Here is a 22,613-nt window from a genome sequence, read left to right as displayed (position 1 = left end):
AGCACACTGGTTGCAGTAATTAACATTTACCAACAGATGGCATGACCGTGCCATCTTTAACCCATGACAAGTTTTTACAAAACCAACACGCAAATATAATAACGATGCATTTGAGAACCTGCTCTAACAGTTAAACAGCTCACTCTAGTGGCAAAACCGCAGAACTGTACCCCACCATCACTCTGGAAGTAGCTACTACCTGTAAGCGCAATGGTTTTACACAATGTTATTCCTACAAGGAGAAAGGGGGTTGTTCATGTTTCCATAACACATTTGATTGGCTAGAATATTTCAGGCTTTTACACGGTGTCAAGATACAACGATGGGATTGGTCAACTGTGTCGCCCCAAACGTTACATGGTCCTTGTTTTCGCGCGAAAAGTGCACTTTCTCTTCTCCAGCGTGCATGGTACGAACCGTACCAAGGGAAGACGGAAGAGATTTTAGAAACAATTTTATATTGCAGTGTTAATCCAGTGAAAAGATGGATTAACGACTCAGGAGAATGCGGGACAGATGGTGAAAGACGAGTTAGCAGAGAAATGCCAGAAGCTTTTCCAGGCTTTCTTAGAAGAGTGAGTGACATTATGTTATTGTTCTTCTTGGAACCTAACGTTAGCTGACTGGTAGATTTATAGTTAGCTAGATAATAGCTATTGGATATCTAGCAAAACATTAACATAGAGAGACAACAATTATGTTTAGATTAAACATATATATTTATTAGTACCAGTCAAAAGTTTGGACCTACTCATTCAAGGGTTTCTCTTTATGTTCCACATTGTAGAATAATAGTGATGACATCACAACTTTTAAATAACACATACGGACTCATATAGTAACCAAAAAAGTGTTAAACAAATCAAAATATATTCTCTCAACCAGCTTCATGAGGTAGACACCTGGAATGCTTTCCCAACAGTCTTAAAGGAGTTCCCACATACTCTGAGCACTTGTTGGCTGTTTTTCCTTCACTCTGGGGTCCAACAGAACCCAATCCATCTCAATTCGGTTGAGGTTGGGTGATTGTGGAGGCCAGGTCATCTGATGCAACACGCCATCACACTCCTTGGTGAAATAGCCCTTACACAGCCTGGAGGTGTGTTTTGGGTCATTGTTCTGCTGGAGAAAAAAAATTATAGTCCCACTAAGCGCAATCCAGATGGGATGGCATATCGCTGCAGAATGCTGTGTGGTAGCCAAGCTGGTTAAGTGTGCCTTGAATTCTAAATAAATCACAGACAGTGTCACCAGCAAAGCACTCCCACACCATTACACCTCCTCCTCCATGCTTCACGGTGGGAACCACACATGCGGAGATCATCCATTCACCTACTCTGCGTCTTACAAAGACACTGCCGTTGGAACCAAAAATCTAAAATTTGGACTCATCAAAGGACAGATTTCCACCGGTCTAATGTCTATTGCTCATGTTTCTTGGCCCAAGAAAGTCTCTTCTTCTTACTGCTGTCCTTTTAGTAGTGGTTTCTTTTCTGCAATTCAAAACATAAAGGCCTGATTCATACAGTCTGCTCTGAACAGTTGATGTTCAGATATGTCTGTTACTTGAACTCTGTGAAACATTTATTTGGCCTGCAATCTGAGGTGCAGGTAATTGCTGATTTCTGAAGCTGGTAACTCTAATGAACTTATCCTCTGCAGCAGAGGTAACTCTGGGTCTTTCTGTGGCGGTCCCTATGAGAGCCAGTTTCATCATAAGCACTTGATGGTTTTTGCGACTGCACTTGAAGAAACTTTCAAAGTTCTTGAAATGTTCTGTATTGACTGACCTTCATGTCTTAAAGTATGGATGTACTGTATTTTCTCTTTGCTTATTTGAGTTGTTCTTGCCATAATTTGGATTTGGTCTTTTACCAAGTAGGGCTATCTGTATACCACCCCTACCTTGTCACAATACAACTGATTGTCTCAATCGCATTAAGGAAAGAAATTCCACAAATGTACTTTTAACAAGGCACACCTGTTAATTGAAAAGCATTCCAGGTGACTACCTCGTGAGAAAATGCCGAGTGTGCAAAGCTGTCATCAAGGCAAAAAGGGTGGCTACATTGAATGAATCTCAAATATAAATATTTTGATTTGTTTAACACTTTTTTGGTTACTACTTGATTCCATATTTGTTATTTCATAGTTTTGATGTCTTCACTATTATTATAGAATGCAGAAAATAGTAAAAAATGAACAAAAACACCAAAACTGTGTGTGTGGGTGTTTTTTTTAAGTAACTTAGTCCAGCTTTAAACATATTCTTAAAAGTTGTAGCAGTAGAAAGTACATGGATTCAATTTCGAAATTCACACCATCATTAAGTTTGCCAATGACACAACAGTGGTTGGCCTGATCACCGACAACGACGAGACAGCCTATAGGGAGGAGGTCAGAGACCTGGCCGTGTGGTGCCAGGACAACAACCTCTCCCTCAATGTGATCACGACAAAGGAGATGATTGTGGACTACAGGAAAAGGATGACCAAACACGCCTCCATTCTCATCGACGGGACTGTAGTGGAGCAGGTTGAGAGCTTCAAATTCCTTGGCGTCCACATCACCAGCAAACTAACATGGTCCAAGCACACCAAAACAGTCCTGAAGAGGGCATGACATAGCCTATTCCCTCTCAGGAGACTGAAAAGATTTGGCATGGGTCCCCAGATCCTTAAAAGGTTCTACAGCTGCACCATCGAGAGCATCCTGACTGATTGCATCACTGCCTGACTCCAGCCACCCTAGTCATAGACTGTTCTCTCTGCTACCGCACGGCAAGCTGTACCAGAGTGCCAAGTCTAGGTCCAAGAGGCTTCTTAACAGCTTCTACCCCCAAGCCATAAGACTCCTGAACATCTAATCAAATGACTACCCAGACTATTTGCATTGCCCCTCTCTTTTACGCTGCTGCTATTCTCTGTTTATTATCTACGCATAGTCACTTTAATAACTCAACCTACATATTACCTCCATTACCTCGACTAACTGGTACCCCCGCACATTGACTCTGTGCCGGTGCTCCCTGTATATAACCTCGCTATTGTTATTTTACTGCTGCTCTTTAATCATTTGTTACTTTTTTTCTTATTTTTAATTACATTTTGTGTTCATTTTTTCTTAACTGCATTGTTGGTTAAAAGGGCTTGTAAGTAAAGCATTTCACTGTAACCTGTTGTATTTGGCGCGGGTAGAATTGGGTAGTGCATCGTCAGATCCTCTTGTCATGTTAGTCATGTTATACCTAAGACAGCTATTTATAACTTGTCAGAAATGCCCAAATCAACCAAGTCAGTTAACGTTTTTTCATGTAGGTTTTTAGCCCATAGATATTGTTGTAATTTATTTTGTCACACATATCACGAGTACACATTAGACATGGCAAAAGGTATAGAACTGCAAGATTAGCTTTAAAACTGCTAAATTCTCTCCACCAACAAGAGGGGTGTGAACAGCTTGTGCCATGAACAGTGCTTATTCCCATAGAAATAGATGTGGGGCTTGGGTGGGGCGCGCGGGATGTTCCCCAGTGCTGGAAGTGCCCCCCTTTCTTTTTTAAATCGCATCTTAAAACGTTTTTGGAACTGTTAAAACCTAGCAAGCTAACAAGCACGTTGAAGTTGGTTAAGATGTGCACACAGTCGGTATAGCCTCATACAGTTCTCTGCTGCCAATGACTGGAACGAACTAGAAAAATCTCTGAAACTGGAAACACTTATCTCCCTCGTTAGCTTTAAGCACCAGCTGTCAGAGCAGCTCACAGATTACTGTACCTGTACATAGCCCATCTATAATTTAGCTCAAACAAATACCTCTTCCCCTAGTGTATTTATTTATTTTGCTCCTTTGCACCCCATTATTTTTATTTCTACTTTGCACATTCTTCTACTGCAAATCTACCATTCCAGTGTTTTACTTGCTATATTGTATTTACTTTGCCACCATGGCCTTTTTTTTTGCCTTTACCTCCCTTATCTCACATCATTTGCTCACATCGTATATAGACTTATTTTTCTACTCTATTATTGACTGTACGTTTGTTTATCCCATGTGTAACTCTGTGTTGTTTTTGTCGCACTGCTTTGCTTTATCTTGGCCAGGTCACAGTTGTAAATGAGAACTTGTTCTCAACTTGCCTACCTGGTTAAATAAAGGTGAAATTAAAAAAAATATGAGTCCTCTAATAGCTTTATACATCAGGTCTACATGAAAATAGGATGCATACGAGTAATACAACTGTTTGTGTGTGGTGTGTGTGTGTGTGTGTAGGTACCAGACATCAGACGGTGAGGTGAAGTATGTCCGTGATGCTGAGGAGCTGATCAGAGAAACACTCTGTTGGTCTCCTTCACTGATCTGGAAGGATTTAACCAGGAACTGGCGACCACCATCCAGGAGGAGTTCTACAGGTAGTTACAGATCTAGGACCAGAAGAAGAGGCGAGACACTATTTAAAATTAAAATAAAAAAATTGGCATTTATTACAAATCCATTTAAAAACGGTGTGACATTTATGTCACAGGCCTTCATAAGACCTTCCCCAAACTCTGAAGCCCAGTTCAGATGCAACAGCCGAGAGGAGGCGAGACTGTTTTAATGCCGTTTTAGAACAAAGTTTGCTTGATCTGAACGGTCTATTTTTAGAAAGTTTCGTGTCCGCTGCGGAAGTTTCCGGTGTTCAACATGTCCAATCTCGAGACTTGCGACGAGATGGATCCGTTTAGCCAATCGAAAAGGTACAGTGCGCTGACGTTCTGTTTTTAGCCGAGCAGCTGGCTATATTATCGGACGAGTCACAAAGTAGGCCCTGTTTCTGGTGCCTGCATTGAATCATACTCGTTTGCTACAACACCTTGCTACAGCAAGTGCCAATTTAGTTTCAAATTTGTCTGGCGTCATTGTGAAGGAACACCGTAAACGGTCCCAACCACCCAGCTGTTTTTCTTCATCTTATTGCCCCCTCTCCAGTCAGCGGTTCTACAACACACAATTCTAAAACGGGCTCGTTCTATCTCGTCTCGCCTTTCCTTTTGTCCGCTATTGTGTATTTGAATCGGGCTTAAAACAGAGCACTTAGAACAGCCACGAGAACGTTGAGTGTTATTGATGATCCAGACTGATGTCCAGCTAACAACAAACTCTCCCTTTGTTTCTCCTTCTACCACTCCTTCTCTCCAGAGTATATCCCTTCCTCTGTCGTGCGGTGAGGAACTTTGCCAGGGATCACGGGAATGTCCCTGTCAATAAGGAGTTCTATTTGGCCGTCCAGGACCTGCCCACCAGACACAAGTAAGACGCATACCCGACAGAAGTACCAAGTCACACAAATAGTGTTCCGACAGGTTCTGCTCGGTAAGATGTTTTGCGTGTGATCTAACAGTCCTTGTTTGTTTTTTTTGCGTGACAGGATCCGTGAGCTGTCCTCCTTGCGTATTGGTTCTCTGGTGCGCATCAGTGCACAGGTGGTGAGGACACACCCTGTACACCAAGAACTGGTGAGTTGCGCACACCGTATATCCTAGTATACCCTAGAGCTAAAGGGAGTAGTGAGGATAGTTAATGACGGCCGCGGTGCAGAGATATCATTCCTGAACAAATCTTTAGCTGTGTGACATCTGTGTCTGATCCTCTCCGTTCGGTCTCCTTCAGGTGAGCGGGACGTTCCTGTGTCTGGACTGCCAGGGGGTGTGTCCGGACGTGCCCCAGCAGTTCAAGTACGCCCCGCCCACCGTCTGCAGGAACCCCATCTGCAGCAACCGCGCTCGCTTCCACCTCGACACACACCACTCCAAATTCATTGACTTCCAGAAGGTAGATTGTGTTTGTTGTCTGTGCTGAGAGGCTTGAGTGTGTGTGTGTGTGCGTGTGTGTGTGTCTGACACTTCTGTGTGTCTTACACTCGTGTCTTAACCTTTGTGTGTAGGTGCATATCCAGGAGACCCAGGCAGAGCTGCCCAGAGGGTCCATCCCCCCGCTCCCTAGAGGTGATTCTGAGGGCTGAGGCCGTAGAGACGGCCCAGGCCGGAGACCGCGGTGACATCACTGGCTCTCTCATAGTGGTGCCCGACGTCTCTCAGCTCAGCACCGCAGGTATGTACACACACACGATAGACAGACACAATCACACCGGCATGACACGCACACGGTTCACGCTGACATGACCCATTTTCCCCATCTCTCTCTAGGTGTGCGAGCAGAGACCAGTTCCCGTGTAGGAGGGAGACAGGGTTATGAGAACGAGGGCCTTTGCGGTCTTAAAGCCCTGGGAGTCAGAGAGCTGTCCTACAGACTGGCCTTCCTCGCTTGCCATGTGGCTCCTACCAACCCCAGGGTACGACACCCTCACTCAAACCTTCGAGACACACACACACACACATCTACACTACCTCAGGCTACAAACTAGTGGACATATCACGCATGCATGTACGACATTTGTTTGAAGGGAGTTGTAATCGTGTGTGTAGTTTGGAGGGAAGGAGCTGCGTGATGAGGATCAGACGGCAGAGAGCATCAAGAGCCAGATGTCAGTTCAGGAGTGGGAGAAGGTGTTTGAGATGAGCCAAGACAAGAACCTCTACCACAACCTCGGCACCAGCCTCTTCCCCACCATACACGGTCAGCACTACACTCTCACCGCAAACACAGCCTTTGCATGGGGTATTTCCTAGCCGCCGTGCTTCTACACCTGCATTGCTTGCTGTTTGGGGTTTTAGGCTGGGTTTCTGTACAGCACTTTGAGATATCAGCTGATGTAAGAAGGGCTATATAAATACATATGATAGTGTGTGTGTGTGTGTGTGTGTAATAAATGTATAACGTGTGTGTGTGTGTGTGTGTGTGTGTGTGTGTGTGTAGGTAATGACGAGGTGAAGCGTGGCATCCTGCTGATGTTGTTCGGGGGTGTTCCCAAAACCACCATGGAGGGAACATCTCTCAGAGGAGATGTGAACGTCTGCATCGTAGGAGACCCCTCGACCGCCAAGAGCCAGTTCCTCAAGTAAGACCCTTACACCCTACACACTATACACTCCCCTATGTCACAAATCCCTCCACCCTATAGCTTACACAACCGCATACTTGCCCACTACACCCCTATTCATTTGCACAATGCATGTCTAACCCTCACACAAAACCACCTCCACATCTCCCTATACCCACCAGTGACGATTTTGGCATGTAGATCTCAAAACAAAGCCACAGCACAACACAACTCTAAACAATACCTTAATTGCACTATAACGGCGAGAAGTGGTGCCCACAAATGTGTTCGGGCCGACATAAAGTCTGTCCCCGACAGCAGAGCTTTCTTTTCAGCACAGACCTTGTCTGGCAGGGAAACGGTTCATTCAGCCTCGTTTACTGCCTTTAAAAAACAACATGGCTGACTATGTCCCTGGCCAATGACATCGTTCATGCAGCAGCATGGAACACGTTTTAAGACTCCCCTTGTTGTGCGCGGCGAGTTGGATGGCTGTTCAAAACGTATCTTCCCAGTCTTGACTTCCCAGTCGCAATGCTTGCGGTTAGCCACTGTCACCGATTCCTTCCAAACCACTCATTGTTGAATTTGCAATTTCCAACTTATGTAATGTGTAATGTTTATGTCCTAATGTTTATGTCCAACGGCCGATGAGCACCAATACGTGTTATATTCTCTCTTCATTACTTCTCTTCATATAACAAGGATTAAAAAGGACTTGCCAGTAGACTTGATTTACGATGAGGACTGCTAGCGAAGAAATAAGTGGAAATAGGATGTTGACACGATCAGTCCAATCAAAGCTACTGTACATTTATGTATTTATATAATCGTTTCATTTTTTGCTAAAAATGTGGGTCCCAAAACCGGTGGGGCTCTGCGCCACCTGCCCTGAATGGCGGGTCGCCACTGATACCTGCTGTCCCCCCTCTCTCAGGCATGTGGAGGAGTTCAGTCCCAGGGCTGTGTATACCAGTAGGAAGGCCAGCAGTGCAGCAGGTCTAACAGCAGCCGTGGTTCGAGACGAGGAGTCACACGAGTTCGTCATCGAGGCCGGAGCTCTCATGCTCGCTGACAACGTGAGTGTGTGTGTGAGCTGAGGATGCTGTGTGTGTGTGTGTGTGTTTGCATTTCTGTCTGTGTTTTGTGCTTAAAGTGGGATGGGCTTCTCTTTGTCCACAGGGTGTGTGTTGTATCGATGAGTTTGACAAGATGGAGACCAGAGACCAAGTGGCCATCCATGAGGCCATGGAGCAACAGACCATCTCCATCACTAAAGCTGGAGTCAAGGTACACACACACACAGACACCATCACTAAAGCTGGAGTCAAGGTACACACACACACACAGACACCATCACTAAAGCTGGAGTCAAGGTACACACACACACACACACACACCACCACTAAAGCTGGAGTCAAGGTGCACACACACTCTCTCCCTCTGACCTCCCTCTCCTCCAGGCCACTCTGAATGCCCGTACGTCCATCCTGCTAACCCGGTCGGTGGTCGCTACGACCGCAGCAAGAGTCTGAAACAGAACGTCAACCTGTCCGCTCCCATCATGAGCCGCTTTGACCTTTTCTTCATCCTGGTGGACGACTGCAATGAGGTGTGTGTGTGTAAGAGAGAACATTTGTGTGTATGTGAAGAATGGTGTGTGTGTATAATTACTAATGGAAATGTGTGTGTGTAGGTGACAGACTATGCCATAGCCAGGCGTATCGTGGATCTGCACTCTCGCATTGAGAACTCAGTAGACAGACTCTACTCTCTGGATGAGATCAGAAGATACCTGCTCTTCGCCCGACAGTTCAAACCCAAGGTAAGTGCTATGTGTGTGTGTTAAGGATTTTCACACTGAGTATATTTACATGCACTCTAATAATTAGATATTAAGCTGATTTATGGCATTAGTCATGTAAACACCTTACTCGGATCCATTTTGCATCATCATCATCATCATGATGTGGCTGGTGACCGGTCATAATTGAAGTAGGCAATATGCCGATTTAAAAACACCACGATTTTTAAGCAATCTTTTGAAATGTTAGGACATGTATAGGAGATCCAGCGGTGTGTTGGACCTGCGCGTGTGCTAGCGTGTGCTGGCGTGTGCTGCCGTGTGTACTAGCGTGTGTTGGCGTGTGCTAGTGTGTGCTAGCGTGTGCTGGCGTGTGCTAGTGTGTACTAGCGTGTGTTGGCGTGTGCTAGTGTATGCTAGCGTGTGCTGGCGTGTGCTAGCTCGAGATTCTCATTCGCGACAGTGAAGTGAGTTCGCAAAATGTAGCCTGGTTTCAGATGCGTCCATGTAACTGTTTTAATTAAAGTATTATATTAATCTGAGTATTCACAATAAATCGTACTATTAAATGCATGTAAACATATCCCATGTCTGTGTTTCTGTGCTGTGATAGGGCTTATGCCCAATTCCAATGGAGTGGGACTGATGCGGCTGAATTTGTGTTGGTGCGTAGATCTCTGGTGAGTCCGAGGAGTTCATCGTGGAGCAGTACAAACGGCTGCGTCAGCGCGACGGCTCTGGGGGCGTGGCCAAGTCGGCCTGGCGAATCACGGTGCGGCAGCAGGAGAGCATGATCCGCCTCTCTGAGGGCATGGCCCGCATGCACTGCTGCGACGAGGTTAGAGGTCACACAACCTATACCCAACGTACCAAGAACTTAGACGCACAACGCTCTCAAAACCTGCGTTTCGTTGTTTGGTCCTGAAGGATTGATCAAGTTTGCTCTGTCGGTTTGTCATAGATTGCGTGCTAAGAAAGTGTGTAGGGTGTTCTGTCGTAAAGTGTGTGTTATTTGTTGTTCCCGGCAGGTCCAGCCTAAGCACGTGAAGGAAGCATTCCGCCTGCTGAATAAGTCCATTGTCAGAGTGGAGACGCCTGACGTCAATCTGGACCAGGAGATGGAGGAGGAGGAGGAGGAGGAGGAGGGAGAGAACGGTACACAACCACTAGTACTACTGCCGCTTTACTCCAGATATTTCCATGTACTGAAACCTCTCCGTCTCCCTGCAGGTCGTGACATTCCCAACGGAGTGAATGGCGTAAACGGCCTGGTTAACGAGCACGCTGATAGAATGAACGGTCACACCGACGGAACTAACCGCGGCACCAACGGAGTCGACGGACACACCGACGTTGTGAGCGGCCCCAAGCCGCCACTGCGTCTGACCTTCCCAGAGTACCGCCGCATCTCCAACCTGCTGGTGCTGCATCTCCGTAGGGCCGAGGAGGGTAAGGCACCCGAAACGCACACATTCTACATGTGGACAGTGTGTTACGCAGTGGTTAACTGTTTGCCTGTGTGCGCAGCCGAGGAGGAAGAGGAGCTGAAGAAGAGTGCCGTAATCAACTGGTATCTGAAGGAGATGGAGTCAGAGATTGACTCGGAAGAGGAACTGATCCACAAGAAGAGCCTGATAGAGAAGGTCCTGCACAGACTAGTGCACTACGTGAGAACACACGAACACACCCATTGCAGCGTTGAGTCGGAGTAATAACACCTTTACAAACCTTAATGTCCAACAGACATCTTTACTATTACTGTTTTTCTTCTCTTCTCTCCATCTCTAGGATCATATCCTGATAGAGCTGTCTCGGGGAGGGCTGGAAGGGTCAGAGGCGGAGGCACAGGAAGAGGTTCTGGTCGTCAACCCCAACTACACTCTGGAGGACTAGACTCATCCCCTCCAACTCCCTCCCGAGCACTTTCCCCCTCCTTCTCAATCGCCTCTTTCTAGAACTTTTACGTTTGGACTCCGATTCAAGACTCCGTGAAGTTGTTTTTTGTTGAATGTTGGTCAGCGTAATTACATTCTCAACATTTGTCATGTTTTAATTGTATTGCTGCTTTATAGAGTTTTTAAACTACTCTACCTTGTTTTAAGCCTTTTATTTGTGTTGTTGTAGCCAGGTGAATAATGTAAATGTTGCTCTGATTTCTCCAGAGCGTTTACTGGCGTATGGCTGTTTGTGGGTCTCCTCAGTTAACATGATGTTAATCCTGACTAGCATGGTTTTACCTCCTATGTTAAATGTATGTGTGAAAGAATACACACAAATTAAAGTCTACCCTTTTGATGCATATGTTTTGTATTAAACGAAACAAAAAATGAAATAACTGTTGTAGCATGTGGAAATATGCTTCCCAAAAAAACGAAGAAGAATAATCAAATGTTTGATATTGTTTATGGCCTCCTTGTCGCCAGTGATGTTTCGGGGAACACTAACGCAATATACTTCAAAATGACTAAAAACAAAACGAAACTAGAAATTATAATGGGCCTACATTCATGCAGTTTCTTGACTGTCCAGCTCACTAATAATCACCGAAATGAAAGAAAGACAGTCGGGGAGAATTGAAAAATCCTAAAAGGATGAATAGAGGACTCTAGCAAATTTTTACAGCGAGGAAATATGACACATTTTCAGTATGGCCCTCTGGAGCTCTTTGAAGACAATGCGGCCCCAAGTTCCAAATGAATTTGACACCCCTACAGTAAACATTTAGCAAATGTTATTAACCTGGGTGGAGTGGGATCACATTTATACCTAGTTGGAGTTGATATGATTGTAATGAATGAGTATAGCCAAAGATAATGATTTAACGCATCTTCTGATAAATATACTAATCCAAATGACACTAGCTGGCATATCTATCGGTGAATCGTCCGCTAGGTGGCAGCAGAGTGCCGTTGAACGCATGAATGACGATTTGCGCATGCCCAAGCCGACTCCACTTTTACATAACAAGATGGCGGCGCCCTGTAGGAAGCTTGCGAGGTCGGTGATGTTTAAAGGTATGTTTACTCTGAACAGCTTAAAACCACCTTTATTTCGACATGACTCATAAACAGAGGGAGTCAGCAGTTTTTAGGGGCAAAGCTGTTCATCTCCTTGTCTGGTGGTTTGAAAACAACACCACGAAGCTATGAACGATTTGAGAGACAAGGAAAGAAGGGCCTTCTACGCCGTCAAAAATGAACATTAAATTCGACATCCCAATTAGGATGTGGCAAAAAATACTTCAGTCAGTTATAGAACCGATTGCCCTCTACCTGAGGTCAGGGCATAGAGATCTTATACAATTACTTGAGGGGATATATACCGATTGCCCTCCACCTGAGGTCTGGGCATAGAGAGCCTATACAATTACTAGAGGAGATATCATAAACCTTAACATTTCCGTAATGGGGACAAAATGGTAGCTATCTTGGTCAGGGAGAAAATCACAACCAGTCTTAAATATTGTTATATAATTATAAATACAGTTTACATGGGTTCTATACCAATTGTCTGTATAGCTTTTAAAATGCTGTATATGTGAACAGACCATAAATGTCTCGGATGTAATTTTCTTGGAAAGCTGTGAGTGCTATTTTATGATACAATATCAGTACTTGGTGCATGTACAACTTGTCTAAATCCTATCATCAACTGATTTCAGCCAGTGGATTGGCTGTGGATTGACTGCAATTGTTTGAATGGAATGTTGGCATATTGGCAGTTAATTAGAAAAAAATATAGACTGGAATCATTCCTCAAACTGTCTGGCTAGCTAGTTAATACACATACAGTGAAGATAATATCTTATCACAGCACTGACAAATCATGGTTGACCAACATGGCTGACCTTTTGACCATCATAAGAAGGTTCATGTCCTTTCTAGCGTTCAAATTCCTAATTATATGGGTCTGGGGTCCTCTCACCAACCAAGAATTCACAAAATGGGACAAACACCAAATTGAGACTCTGCATGCAGAATTCTACAAAAACATCCTCTGTGTGCAATGTAAAACACCAAATAATGCACACGTAGCAGAATTAGAAGAATACCCAATAATTATCAAAATCCAGAAAAGAGTTGTTAAAATCTACAACCACCTAAAAGGAAGTGATTCCCAAACCTTCCATAACAAAGCCATCGCATACAGAGAGATTAACCTAAATAAGAGTCCCCTCGGCAAGCTGGTCCTGGGGCTCTGTTCACAAACACAAGCAGACCCTACAGAGCCCCAGGACAGCAACACCATTAGACCCAACCAAATCATGAGAAAACAAAAAGATAATTACTTGACACATTGGAAAGAGCTAACTAAAAAAAACAAAGCCAACTGGAATGCTATTTGGCCCTAAACAGAGAGTACACAGTGGCAGAATACCTGACCACTGTGACTGACCCAAAATGAAGGAAGACTTTGACTATGTACGGACTTAGTGAGCTTAGCTTTGCTATTGAGAGTTCACCGTAGGCAGACCGAGAGAGAAGACAGGCATATGTGCCCACTGCCCACAAAATTTGGTTGAAACTGAGCTGCACTTCCTAACCTCCTGCCAAATGTATGACCGTATTAGAGATGCATATTTCCCTCAGATTACACAGACCCACAAAGAATCGACAGTTACTAACCTCGATTTCGACTTCAATTCCGACTCGGCTGTTCCCTTGTTCATTCCATTGTTTCATGGGCTACCAAAACGCTGCAGGCGTAAATGCAGCAGACGAGTCGGCATCCTTCTAAAACTGAGACGGAAGAGAATATCAACCGGCACTTCCCTATGTTCTATTGGCAAATGTCTAGTCACTCGAGAATAAGCTATGAAACTCTCGAACGAAGCTCATCCCTCAGAGACTTGAAAAGCTGCAATATTATATGCCTTGCAGAGATGTGGCTGGACTTTATTGGTCACATACACATATTTACCAGATGTTATTGCGGGTGTAGCGAAATGCTTGTCTTCCTAGCTCCAACAGTGCAGTAGTATGTATGTTGAACTCGGTGGTTTCTCCGTGCAGTGGCACAATTGGACGAAGGCGGCCTCGGGCAAGTCCAAGGGGGAGGGGTGTGCCTCTTCATAAACAACAACTTGTGCGCTGTTTCCATTGTGAAAGAAATGTCGAGCTTTCGCTCACCTGATATAGTATACCTCATGGCAAACCGCAGGCTTTTACCTGCCAAGAGAGTTCTCATCTGTAATTATCACGGCTGTCTTACATCCCTCCGCAAGCCAACACCACTTTTGGCACTTAACAAACTGCCTGGGGTCATAAACAAACAAGAAACCGCTCACCCAGAGGCAGCATTTCTTGCAGGTGGAGACATTAACGCGGGGAGGACTTAAAACCTTTCGACATCACTTTTAGCAACACGGCTCCTGCGCCACGAGAGGCGCTAAAACTCTAGAACACTTTTATTCTACCCACAGAAATGCATACAAGGTCCTCCCTTCGGCAAATTTGATCACAACTCTATTCTGCATTTATTTATTTGAACCCAATTCTTCTCCCCAGTTTCGTGATATCCAATTGCGATCTTGTCTCATTGCTGCAACTCTCCAACGGGCTCGGGAGAGCCGAAGGTCGAGTCATGCGTCCTCCGATACATGACCTGCCAAAAGTACGCTTCTTAACCCGGAAGCCAGCCGCACCAATGTGTCGTAGGAAACACTTTTCAACTGACGACCGAAGTCAGCCTGCAGGCGCCCGGCCTGCCACAAGGAGTTGCTAGATCGCGATGAGTTGTTACACAGCCTGGGATCGAGATGAAGCAGACGCAAGGATACAAGACTGTTTTGCTAGTACAGACTGGGATATGTTCCGGGTTCACCTGATAGCATTGAGGAGTTTACTACATCAGTCACAGGCTACATCAATAAGTGCATAGATGACGTCATCCCCACAGTGACTATACGAACGTATCCAAACCGAAAACCATGGATTACAGGCAATATCCCCGCCTGGCTAAAGGCTAGAGCTACCGCTTACAAGGAACAGGACACGGACGCATACAAGAAAGCCCGTTACGACCTCTGACGAGACATCAAACATGCAAAAGGACAATATAGGAGGAAGTTGGAATCCTATTACACCGGCTCCGACACTCGTCGTATGTGGCAGGGCTTGCAGACGACAACGGATTACAAAGGGAAACCTAACCATCAGATGCCCAGTGATGCAGCACTCCCAAATGAGCTAAATACTTGTTATGCTCGCTTCGAGGAATACAACACTGAGTCTTGTGTGAAAGCCCCTGTTGTTCCGGATGACTGTGTGATCTCGCTCTTCGTGACTGATGTGAGTAAAACTACTTAACAGTTTAACACTTGCAAGGCTGCCGGACCTGACGAAATACCAGGTCGCGTTCTCAAAGCAAGTGCAGACCAGCTGGCAAGTGTCTTCACTGACATTTTCAATCTCTCCTTGTTCCAGTCTGTAATCCCATAACGTTTCAAGCTTACCACCATTGTCCCTGTTCCCAAGAACTCCAAGGTAACCTGCCTAAATAACTATCGCCCTGTAGCACTGTAATTAATTAACAATTGCACTTCACACTGCCCTCTCCCACCTGGGTAAGAAGGGAAATAACTATGTGAGAATGCTGTTCATAGACTACAGCTCAGCGTTCACCGCCATACTCCCCTCAAAGCTCATCACCAAGTTGGGGGCCATGGGACTGAACACCTCCTTCTGCAACTAGATCCTGGACTTTCTGACGGGCTGGCCCCAGGTGGTGAGGGTAGGCAACAACACCTCCACCACGCTGACCCTCAACATGGGGGCTCCTCTGGGGTTTGTGCTTAGTCCCCTCCTGTACTCTCTGTTCACCCTTTGACTGCGTGGCCACGCACAATTCCAACACCATCATCAAGTTTGCTGACAACGCGAGCACGCCCCCTATCCACATTGACAGGGCTGTAGTGGAGCGGGTCGAGAGCTTCAAGTTTCTTTGCGTCCACATCACTAAGGACTTAACAGTGCACAACAGTGTATCTTCCCCCAGCAAGAGACTGAAAAGATTTGCCATGGGCCCTCGAATCCTGAAAAGGTCCTACAGCTGCACCATTGAGAGCATCTTGACTGGCTCCATCACCTCTTAGTATGGCAAATGCACAGCAAATTGCTACAGAAGGTAGTAGCAGCCCTGTACATCACTGGGTCGAGCACCCTGCCATGCAGGACCACTATATCAGGAGGTGTCAGAGGAAGGCCCGAAAAATTGCCAACGACTCCAGCCACCCTAAACATAGACTGTTCACTCTGCCACCTTTCGTTAAACAGTATAGAAGCATCGTCTCTCGAACCAACAGGTTCCGAGACGGCTTGGGGGGGAAAAAGCTATAAGACTGCTAAATATTCATAAGACGGCTAAAAATTCATGAATGCTAAGTAGATAATTATTGGTTACCCAGACTATCTTGCACTGACTCTATGCACGCTCACAAGACTGTCAGTGAGCTCCAAAACTATTGGGACAGTGACAAATGTTGTTTTGTCTCTGTTTCAGCACTTTGAATAGTCATTGTGTGCTATGAATATGGGACCAAATACTAAACTTTTTACTACTTTAATACACATAAATGAATTTGTCCCAATACTTTTGGTCCCCTAAATGTGGGGGCTGGCTATGTACAAAAAGTGCTGTAATTTCTAAACGGTTCACCCAATATGGATGAAAAGACATCGTGTCACTTTTTTTTAAAAGTGTCATACTCATCGTCAACATCTCTTAACCCACAGATCCTGAGGCAGCTGACTCCGAAGGCTATAATTATTTGACCTGACCAATACTCTCACTGTTTTAGGTTTGTGTCAGATTCCAGGCCGGTCATTATGGACACAGAGGTGCCCGGTCAAGTTACAGGCTCTGAGGTGCATTCCTCCCCGGTGTCTCACCCGACTCTACCAGCCACTGACCACCACCAGGTCGACACTGATCAGCACCAAAACAGAACAGCCGAGAAGCACCGATCAGCAGAAAACGACTGACACGCAGAAAGAGCAAAAGAAAGAGACTGAGGAGGAAGAGGAGGAGGAGCAGGGACCCGCGTACATCCCCACGAGAAAGGCCAAGAACCCCATGATGAAGATCGGATATGCCTGGTGAGAGACCCTCTGTTCTCTAACGTGGTTTATCATCAGATTTCTGTTGTAGAGAAACAGCTGACAATTTAATATTGTATTCAGGTGAATAACCCCCTTGGTAAGTTCCCATTCTCTCCCCCTCTCTTTCCCCTCTCTATAGGATGATAGGTCTCCCTGCAGGAATAATAGGGTTCATCCTGACCAAGAGAGAAGTGGATAAGAACCGCCTGAAGCAGCTGAGGATTCGCCAGCGGATGAACCGGTCCAATGAAGGAGAATACGAGGGCAGTCGCTACCGCAACCACAGACTGGACTGATCCCAACTACATTGAGAAGATGTGTGTGTGTGCATGCTTGAGTGAATGTGTGTGTGTGTGTGTGTGTGTGTGTGTGTGTGTGTGTGTGTTCACTGCCTCTTCTGCCGTTGGACTGACGAAGCCTTAAAAAGAGACTGATCTATATGGATTGGAAACAGTTGTTGAGAGACACCCGTACTTCTTTGCTCGGTGTTCGCACCTACACGAATGTATATGAATCGACTGTGAACAAGTCCATGATGATCACACAAGACTGTCCGCGTGGATCAGTATAGGATCCAGAGTTCTTCCTATGTCATGACCTTTGTCGGGAGAAACGCTGGCCATGTCACTCTGCTATGTTCAACAGGCATTTTCTTTCCTGATTTTTCAAAACATGCATCAGTAAGTACACCCTGCAAACTGTGTTCCCATATGATTTCTCTCAACAGTCAATCGTTTAACATCAATAGTCTAAAACTCATGTACATCAGAAGCAGACATTGCATTTACATTCAAATGAATTTACATCTGTAAGATGGCACCACTAAGACGAGACCATTACCAAATGGCGTATCAAAATCACCCCAATCAGCCCAGAGCTTTCGCTCATGATTACCTTGTCGTTACCGATGTTTAAATCATAGAAAAGCATCAGACATGCAGAGTAAAAATAAACACAAAAATAGCAGCGGATAATTTATCCAGAGTGGGTGGAGGAGGTGAGGCCAGACAGGGTAGCCATCTGCTCTTACTCCTGTGCAGCACTGATGAGCTTAAAGTCATGTGTCTCAGAGCAGACGTATGTTTGAAGTTTTGTAGTGTTTGTAAAGGGTGAAACAGATGGGTATATTTGTCATGTTCCTCTGGGTACCAGCTCATGTGGGAGTAGAGGGGAATGAGGAAGTGGATATTATTGCCAATCAGGCTCGTAAACATCCTGATGTTGAGCTGGAATTGTCTATTGGTAAAGCGGAAGCTAAATGGATGAATAAGAACAGTGGTTAAAAGTAAGTGGCAATAGTTGTGGAACAGGGACAGTAAGGGAAGACACCTGTATAAGAGTTGTGGAACAGGGAGAGTAAGGGAAGACACCTGTATAAGAGTTGTGGAACAGGGACAGTAAGGGAAGACACCTGTATAAGAGTTGTGGAACAGGGAGAGTAAGGGAAGACACCTGTATAAGAGTTGTGGAACAGGGAGAGTAAGGGAAGACACCTGTATAAGAGTTGTGGAACAGGGACAGTAAGGGAAGACACCTGTATAAGAGTTGTGGAACAGGGAGAGTAAGGGAAGACACCTGTATAAGATCCGGGTGGGGGCAGGGAGGTCCTCAGGCCGAGAGAGAAGGGAGGAAAGTGTAGTCACAAGGCTGAGACTGGGACATACAAGGCTAAATTAGTGCATTGAAAGTGGTGGTGAACCATCCGACTGGGAGGTGTGATCATTGTCAGGAAGGAGACGGAGACAGTGCAACACGTTCTATTTCAGTGCCAGAAATATGTCTCTGGTCCACACTCCAGTCCAGTTGGTGCCGGTAATGCACATTAAAGTTGGTTGCCGGCCGCCATATGAAATCCACAGAAGAAGAAGTAAAAATAAAAACCTGTCTCTACTTTGACGTTTCCTCTTTATCCGTGTCTCAGAGCATGATTGATATCAGGAGTGTATAAGACCCTTTTCCCAGTACAAGACACAGATGTGCGTGACTCTTGGCAGCGGTAAGAAAGCAGTTGCCATTTGCGCCTATTTCAACATAGTCTAGATTTACGTTATTACTTCTAAACAAAATAACTTTTTGGGGTTCTCATACGCTTACAATAATGTTTTGATTCTTGCTTGAACAGTCGCTGAGATTCTATTTGGTTGTGATCTTTGCCAATTAACTTTTGAATGCAGCAGTTGTTAGCTAGAATGCTAAAGCTCATTGAGACAGGCTGTAGCAAAAGCTAGCCAAAGAGCCATTTTACTGGTGGAAGTGTTGAAGTATAGTGCAGTTGATTTGCGATGATGACAAACATCATATTAAGCAGGACATTTATATGAGGCTTAAAATCCAATTGTAATCCGAAAGTAGTTTGAAATATTACTCATAAGCAAAATGTAAATAGAGGCTATTTTTTTTTTTTTTTTTTTTTTTTTACACTGCAGGGTTGCCCCTAGCAGACACACTTTTTTCGGAAAGTACCTCACTATTCCCAGCTCATTGTTTCCAGTGGAGTCATCTGTGGGCTCCACCGATGAGCTTCAGCAGCCACAGGAATGTCTGGGCTGCATTCCAGACACATCATAAGCCCTCAAATTAAATGGACACTTCTGATGAAGTGTCATACACGTTTACACTTGCAGGGCGAGGGAGGAAGGAATTCATTTTAAATGGACCTTTCCCGGAAATTCGTCACTCGTTCGTCCCACTACGATTGTGTTTTCGGCCACCGGTAGCTTGTGTTTGAGAATGGGGGCATGCTTGGCCCTCCTTTTCCTGTGCTCATTATAGTCACTATAGAGGGCACTTTATTTTGGGGTCATGGGTCACATGTATATAGGTAACCAGGAAGGGTTAGCACAGGTGAGCGGTTCTTATCATATCACAGATACAGCTTATTGAATGCTTCTCTCTGCACCTTTTGAATAGGAATATGTGTTTAGGAGCTATTTCTATTTTATATGTGCGATATATGGGAACTTTACCCGAAAAGAGTAACGTTTGGAAAGCTGATTCTTGATGACGCGTTACGGACGGCTTTCTCTTGTGACAGTGACTTTTTAATGGGAATCGCCATTACAATTAGCAGTAATATAGAAATAACGACAGTAAAACTGCTATTATAAACGGGGTGGTTCGAGCCCTGAATGCTGATTGGCTGACAGCTGTGGTATGAGACCGTATACCACGGGTATGACAACATGTATTTTTACTGCTCTAATTACGTTGGTAACCAGTTTATAATGACAATAAGGCACCTCTGGCACTGCAGGATTTGAGTCCCTGGCGGCGTAGTGTGTTACTGATGGTAGGCTTTGTTACTTTGGTCCCAGCTCTCTGCAGGTCATTCACTAGGTCCCCCCGTGTGGTTCTGGGATTTTTGCTCACCGTTCTTGTGATCATTTTGACCCCACGGGGTGAGATATTGCGTGGAGCCCCAGATCGAGGGAGATTATCAGTGGTCTTGTATGTCTTCCATTTCCTAATAAGTGCTCCCATAGTTGATTTCTTCAAACCAAGCTGCTTGCCTATTGCAGATTCAGTCTTCCCAGCCTGGTGCAGGTCTACAATTTTGTTTCTGATGTCCTTTGACAGCTCTTTGGTCTTGGCCATAGTGGAGTTTGGAGTGTGACTGTTTGAGGTTGTGGACAGGTGTCTTTTATACTGATAAGTTCAAACAGGTGCCATTAATACAGATTACGAGTGGAGGACAGAGGAGCCTCTTAAAGAAGAAGTTGCAGGTCTGTGAGAGCCAGAAATCTTGCTTGTTTGTAGGTGACCAAATACTTATTTTCCACCATCATTTGCAAATAAATTCATTAAAAATCCTACAATGTGATTTTCTGGATTTTTTTTCTTTCATTTTGTCTGTCATAGTTGAAGTGTACCTATGATGAAAATTACAGGCCTCTCATCTTTTTAAGTGGGAGAACTTGCACAATTGGTGGTTGACTAAATACTTTTTTCCCCCACTGTATATGGTCAATATACCACAGCTGAGGGCTGTATCCAGGCACTCCGCGTTGCGTCGTGCTTACAGTAAGAACAGCCTTTAGCTGTGGTGTATTGGCCATATACAGTACTACACCCCTCGTGCCTTATTGTTTAATTATATCACCTTGTATTTGTGTGTGCTTGCTTGTTGTGCTGTCTCACCTTTCGTATGAAGGCATGTCGCACTTTCAGACTGTCGAAACGGCCTGCCGCAAACCCCTCCCCATCGCCTGTGACATCAGCAGAAACCTCATCAGAACACAAGACTGGTGATCAACTACTAAAGTATAACCTTCAGTATCAAGGATTCATATTAATCTGTGCAAAATAGCTTATTCGGGAATAAGAGAAAGCTCAGAATAAGACCCAGCCAGGTGAGAGAGGAGGGTTCAGGCTTACCGCACAGTGCACTTGTTGGCATTGTATGAGTAGTGATGCAGGGCATGGGTGGTATTGTGGGCTGGGCGTGATACCCTGGTGTTGGACCACCAAGGTGAGGCTGGCCTGGGTAGGTCCCAATGGGGTACCCTGCAGGCTGACCGGCGTATGGAGGACCATGGGGACCAGAGGGGTAGGGGGCAGAAGGCTGGCCTGGTGGGGGACTTCCATAGGCCGGGAAGCCATATGCAGGAGGAGGGGGGTAGTCACCACCTTGGGGGCCGTAGAGGTGAGTACTAGAGTCATCAAAAACCCGGGGGGGAGTCAGACCGCTGTATACTGTCTGGGAGGAGAACGAGAATTGAGTTTATACAGTTCAACCTTCTCTTGCCCAGGGACCCCCTCCCAGGAAAACCGGCAACCCAGGGATCCCCTCCCAGGAAAACCGGTGACCCAGGAACCCCCTCCTAGGACAACCGGCAACCCAGGGATCCATTCCCAGAAAAACCGGTGACCCAGGGACCCCCCTCCCAGGAAAACTGGCTATCCCCATCATATGTTAGAAAAACTTTATTTTTCACGTCTTGTCTTATCAGGTAAATGATAATGGCAAGGAGAAGTAATCTACATTAGAAAATAATAGATTTGGAAGATTGTTTTTTATAATTTGACCTCCGCACATAGTTTGACCTCCGTACTTTGAGAAGCTCCACAGCTCATTAGTGGTGGTGAGTTAAGACAATCAGAAATACTATCAGACATCCCCAAATGGGCACATTTATAGGCCTACATTTGTGCGCAGGCCAGGTAGACTAGTCCTACTTCTATATGTGTAATCAGGTGTGCGTCCTTTGACTCTTTAATGCATTAGTTCTTTCATCTCCTGTATGTCAACTGAACTATTAGTGGTTTGGGCAGTAAGGTGGAGCAGCTGTTATGAAGGAAATGAGATGGACTTTACTAGATTATTGAGACATAAATGAGGAATTAGAGTTAATTTTCAGCTGTGTGTGGTCTCAATTGAAATTTTAATAAAGCATTTTTTATTGAAGCAAAATGTGCTTTTGTGGTTGTCTTCATTACACTTAATACAGTTGAAGTCAGAAGTTTACATATTTATTTAATTTTGCCTTTATTTAACCAGGTAGGCCAGTTGAGAACAAGTTCTCATTTACAACTGTGATCTGGCCAAGATAAAGCAAAGCAGTGTGACACAAACAACACCACAGTTATACATGGAATAAACAAACATACAGTCAATAATAACACAATAGAAATGTCTATATACAGTGTGTGCAAATGGCGTAAAGAGGTAAGGCAATAAGTAGGCCATAGTAGTGAAGTAATTACAATTTAGCAAGTTAACACTGGAGTG

General features: G+C 45.0%; 1 protein-coding gene and 1 pseudogene across 1 annotated transcript; both read left to right on the top strand.

Moving 5' to 3' along the window:
* Positions 1 to 378: 378 nt before the first annotated feature.
* Positions 379 to 11,085, top strand: LOC112227344 (annotated as a pseudogene).
* A 645-nt stretch (positions 11,086 to 11,730) lies between these two features.
* On the top strand, positions 11,731 to 18,781 carry si:ch73-71c20.5 (DUF4748 domain-containing protein). The gene is made up of 3 exons (XM_042307737.1): positions 11,731 to 11,800; positions 16,585 to 16,882; positions 17,025 to 18,781. The coding sequence occupies exons 1-3, from the start codon at positions 11,755 to 11,757 to the stop codon at positions 17,179 to 17,181; spliced, it is 501 nt and encodes a 166-aa protein (XP_042163671.1). The 5' UTR covers positions 11,731 to 11,754; the 3' UTR covers positions 17,182 to 18,781.
* The last annotated feature ends 3,832 nt before the right edge of the window (positions 18,782 to 22,613 follow it).

This window comes from Oncorhynchus tshawytscha, linkage group LG28 (genome assembly GCF_018296145.1).
Source record: "Oncorhynchus tshawytscha isolate Ot180627B linkage group LG28, Otsh_v2.0, whole genome shotgun sequence".
Lineage (NCBI taxonomy): Eukaryota > Metazoa > Chordata > Actinopteri > Salmoniformes > Salmonidae > Oncorhynchus > Oncorhynchus tshawytscha.
Note: the sequence above shows the minus strand (reverse complement) of the source record. Positions and strands in the feature narration are given on the sequence as shown.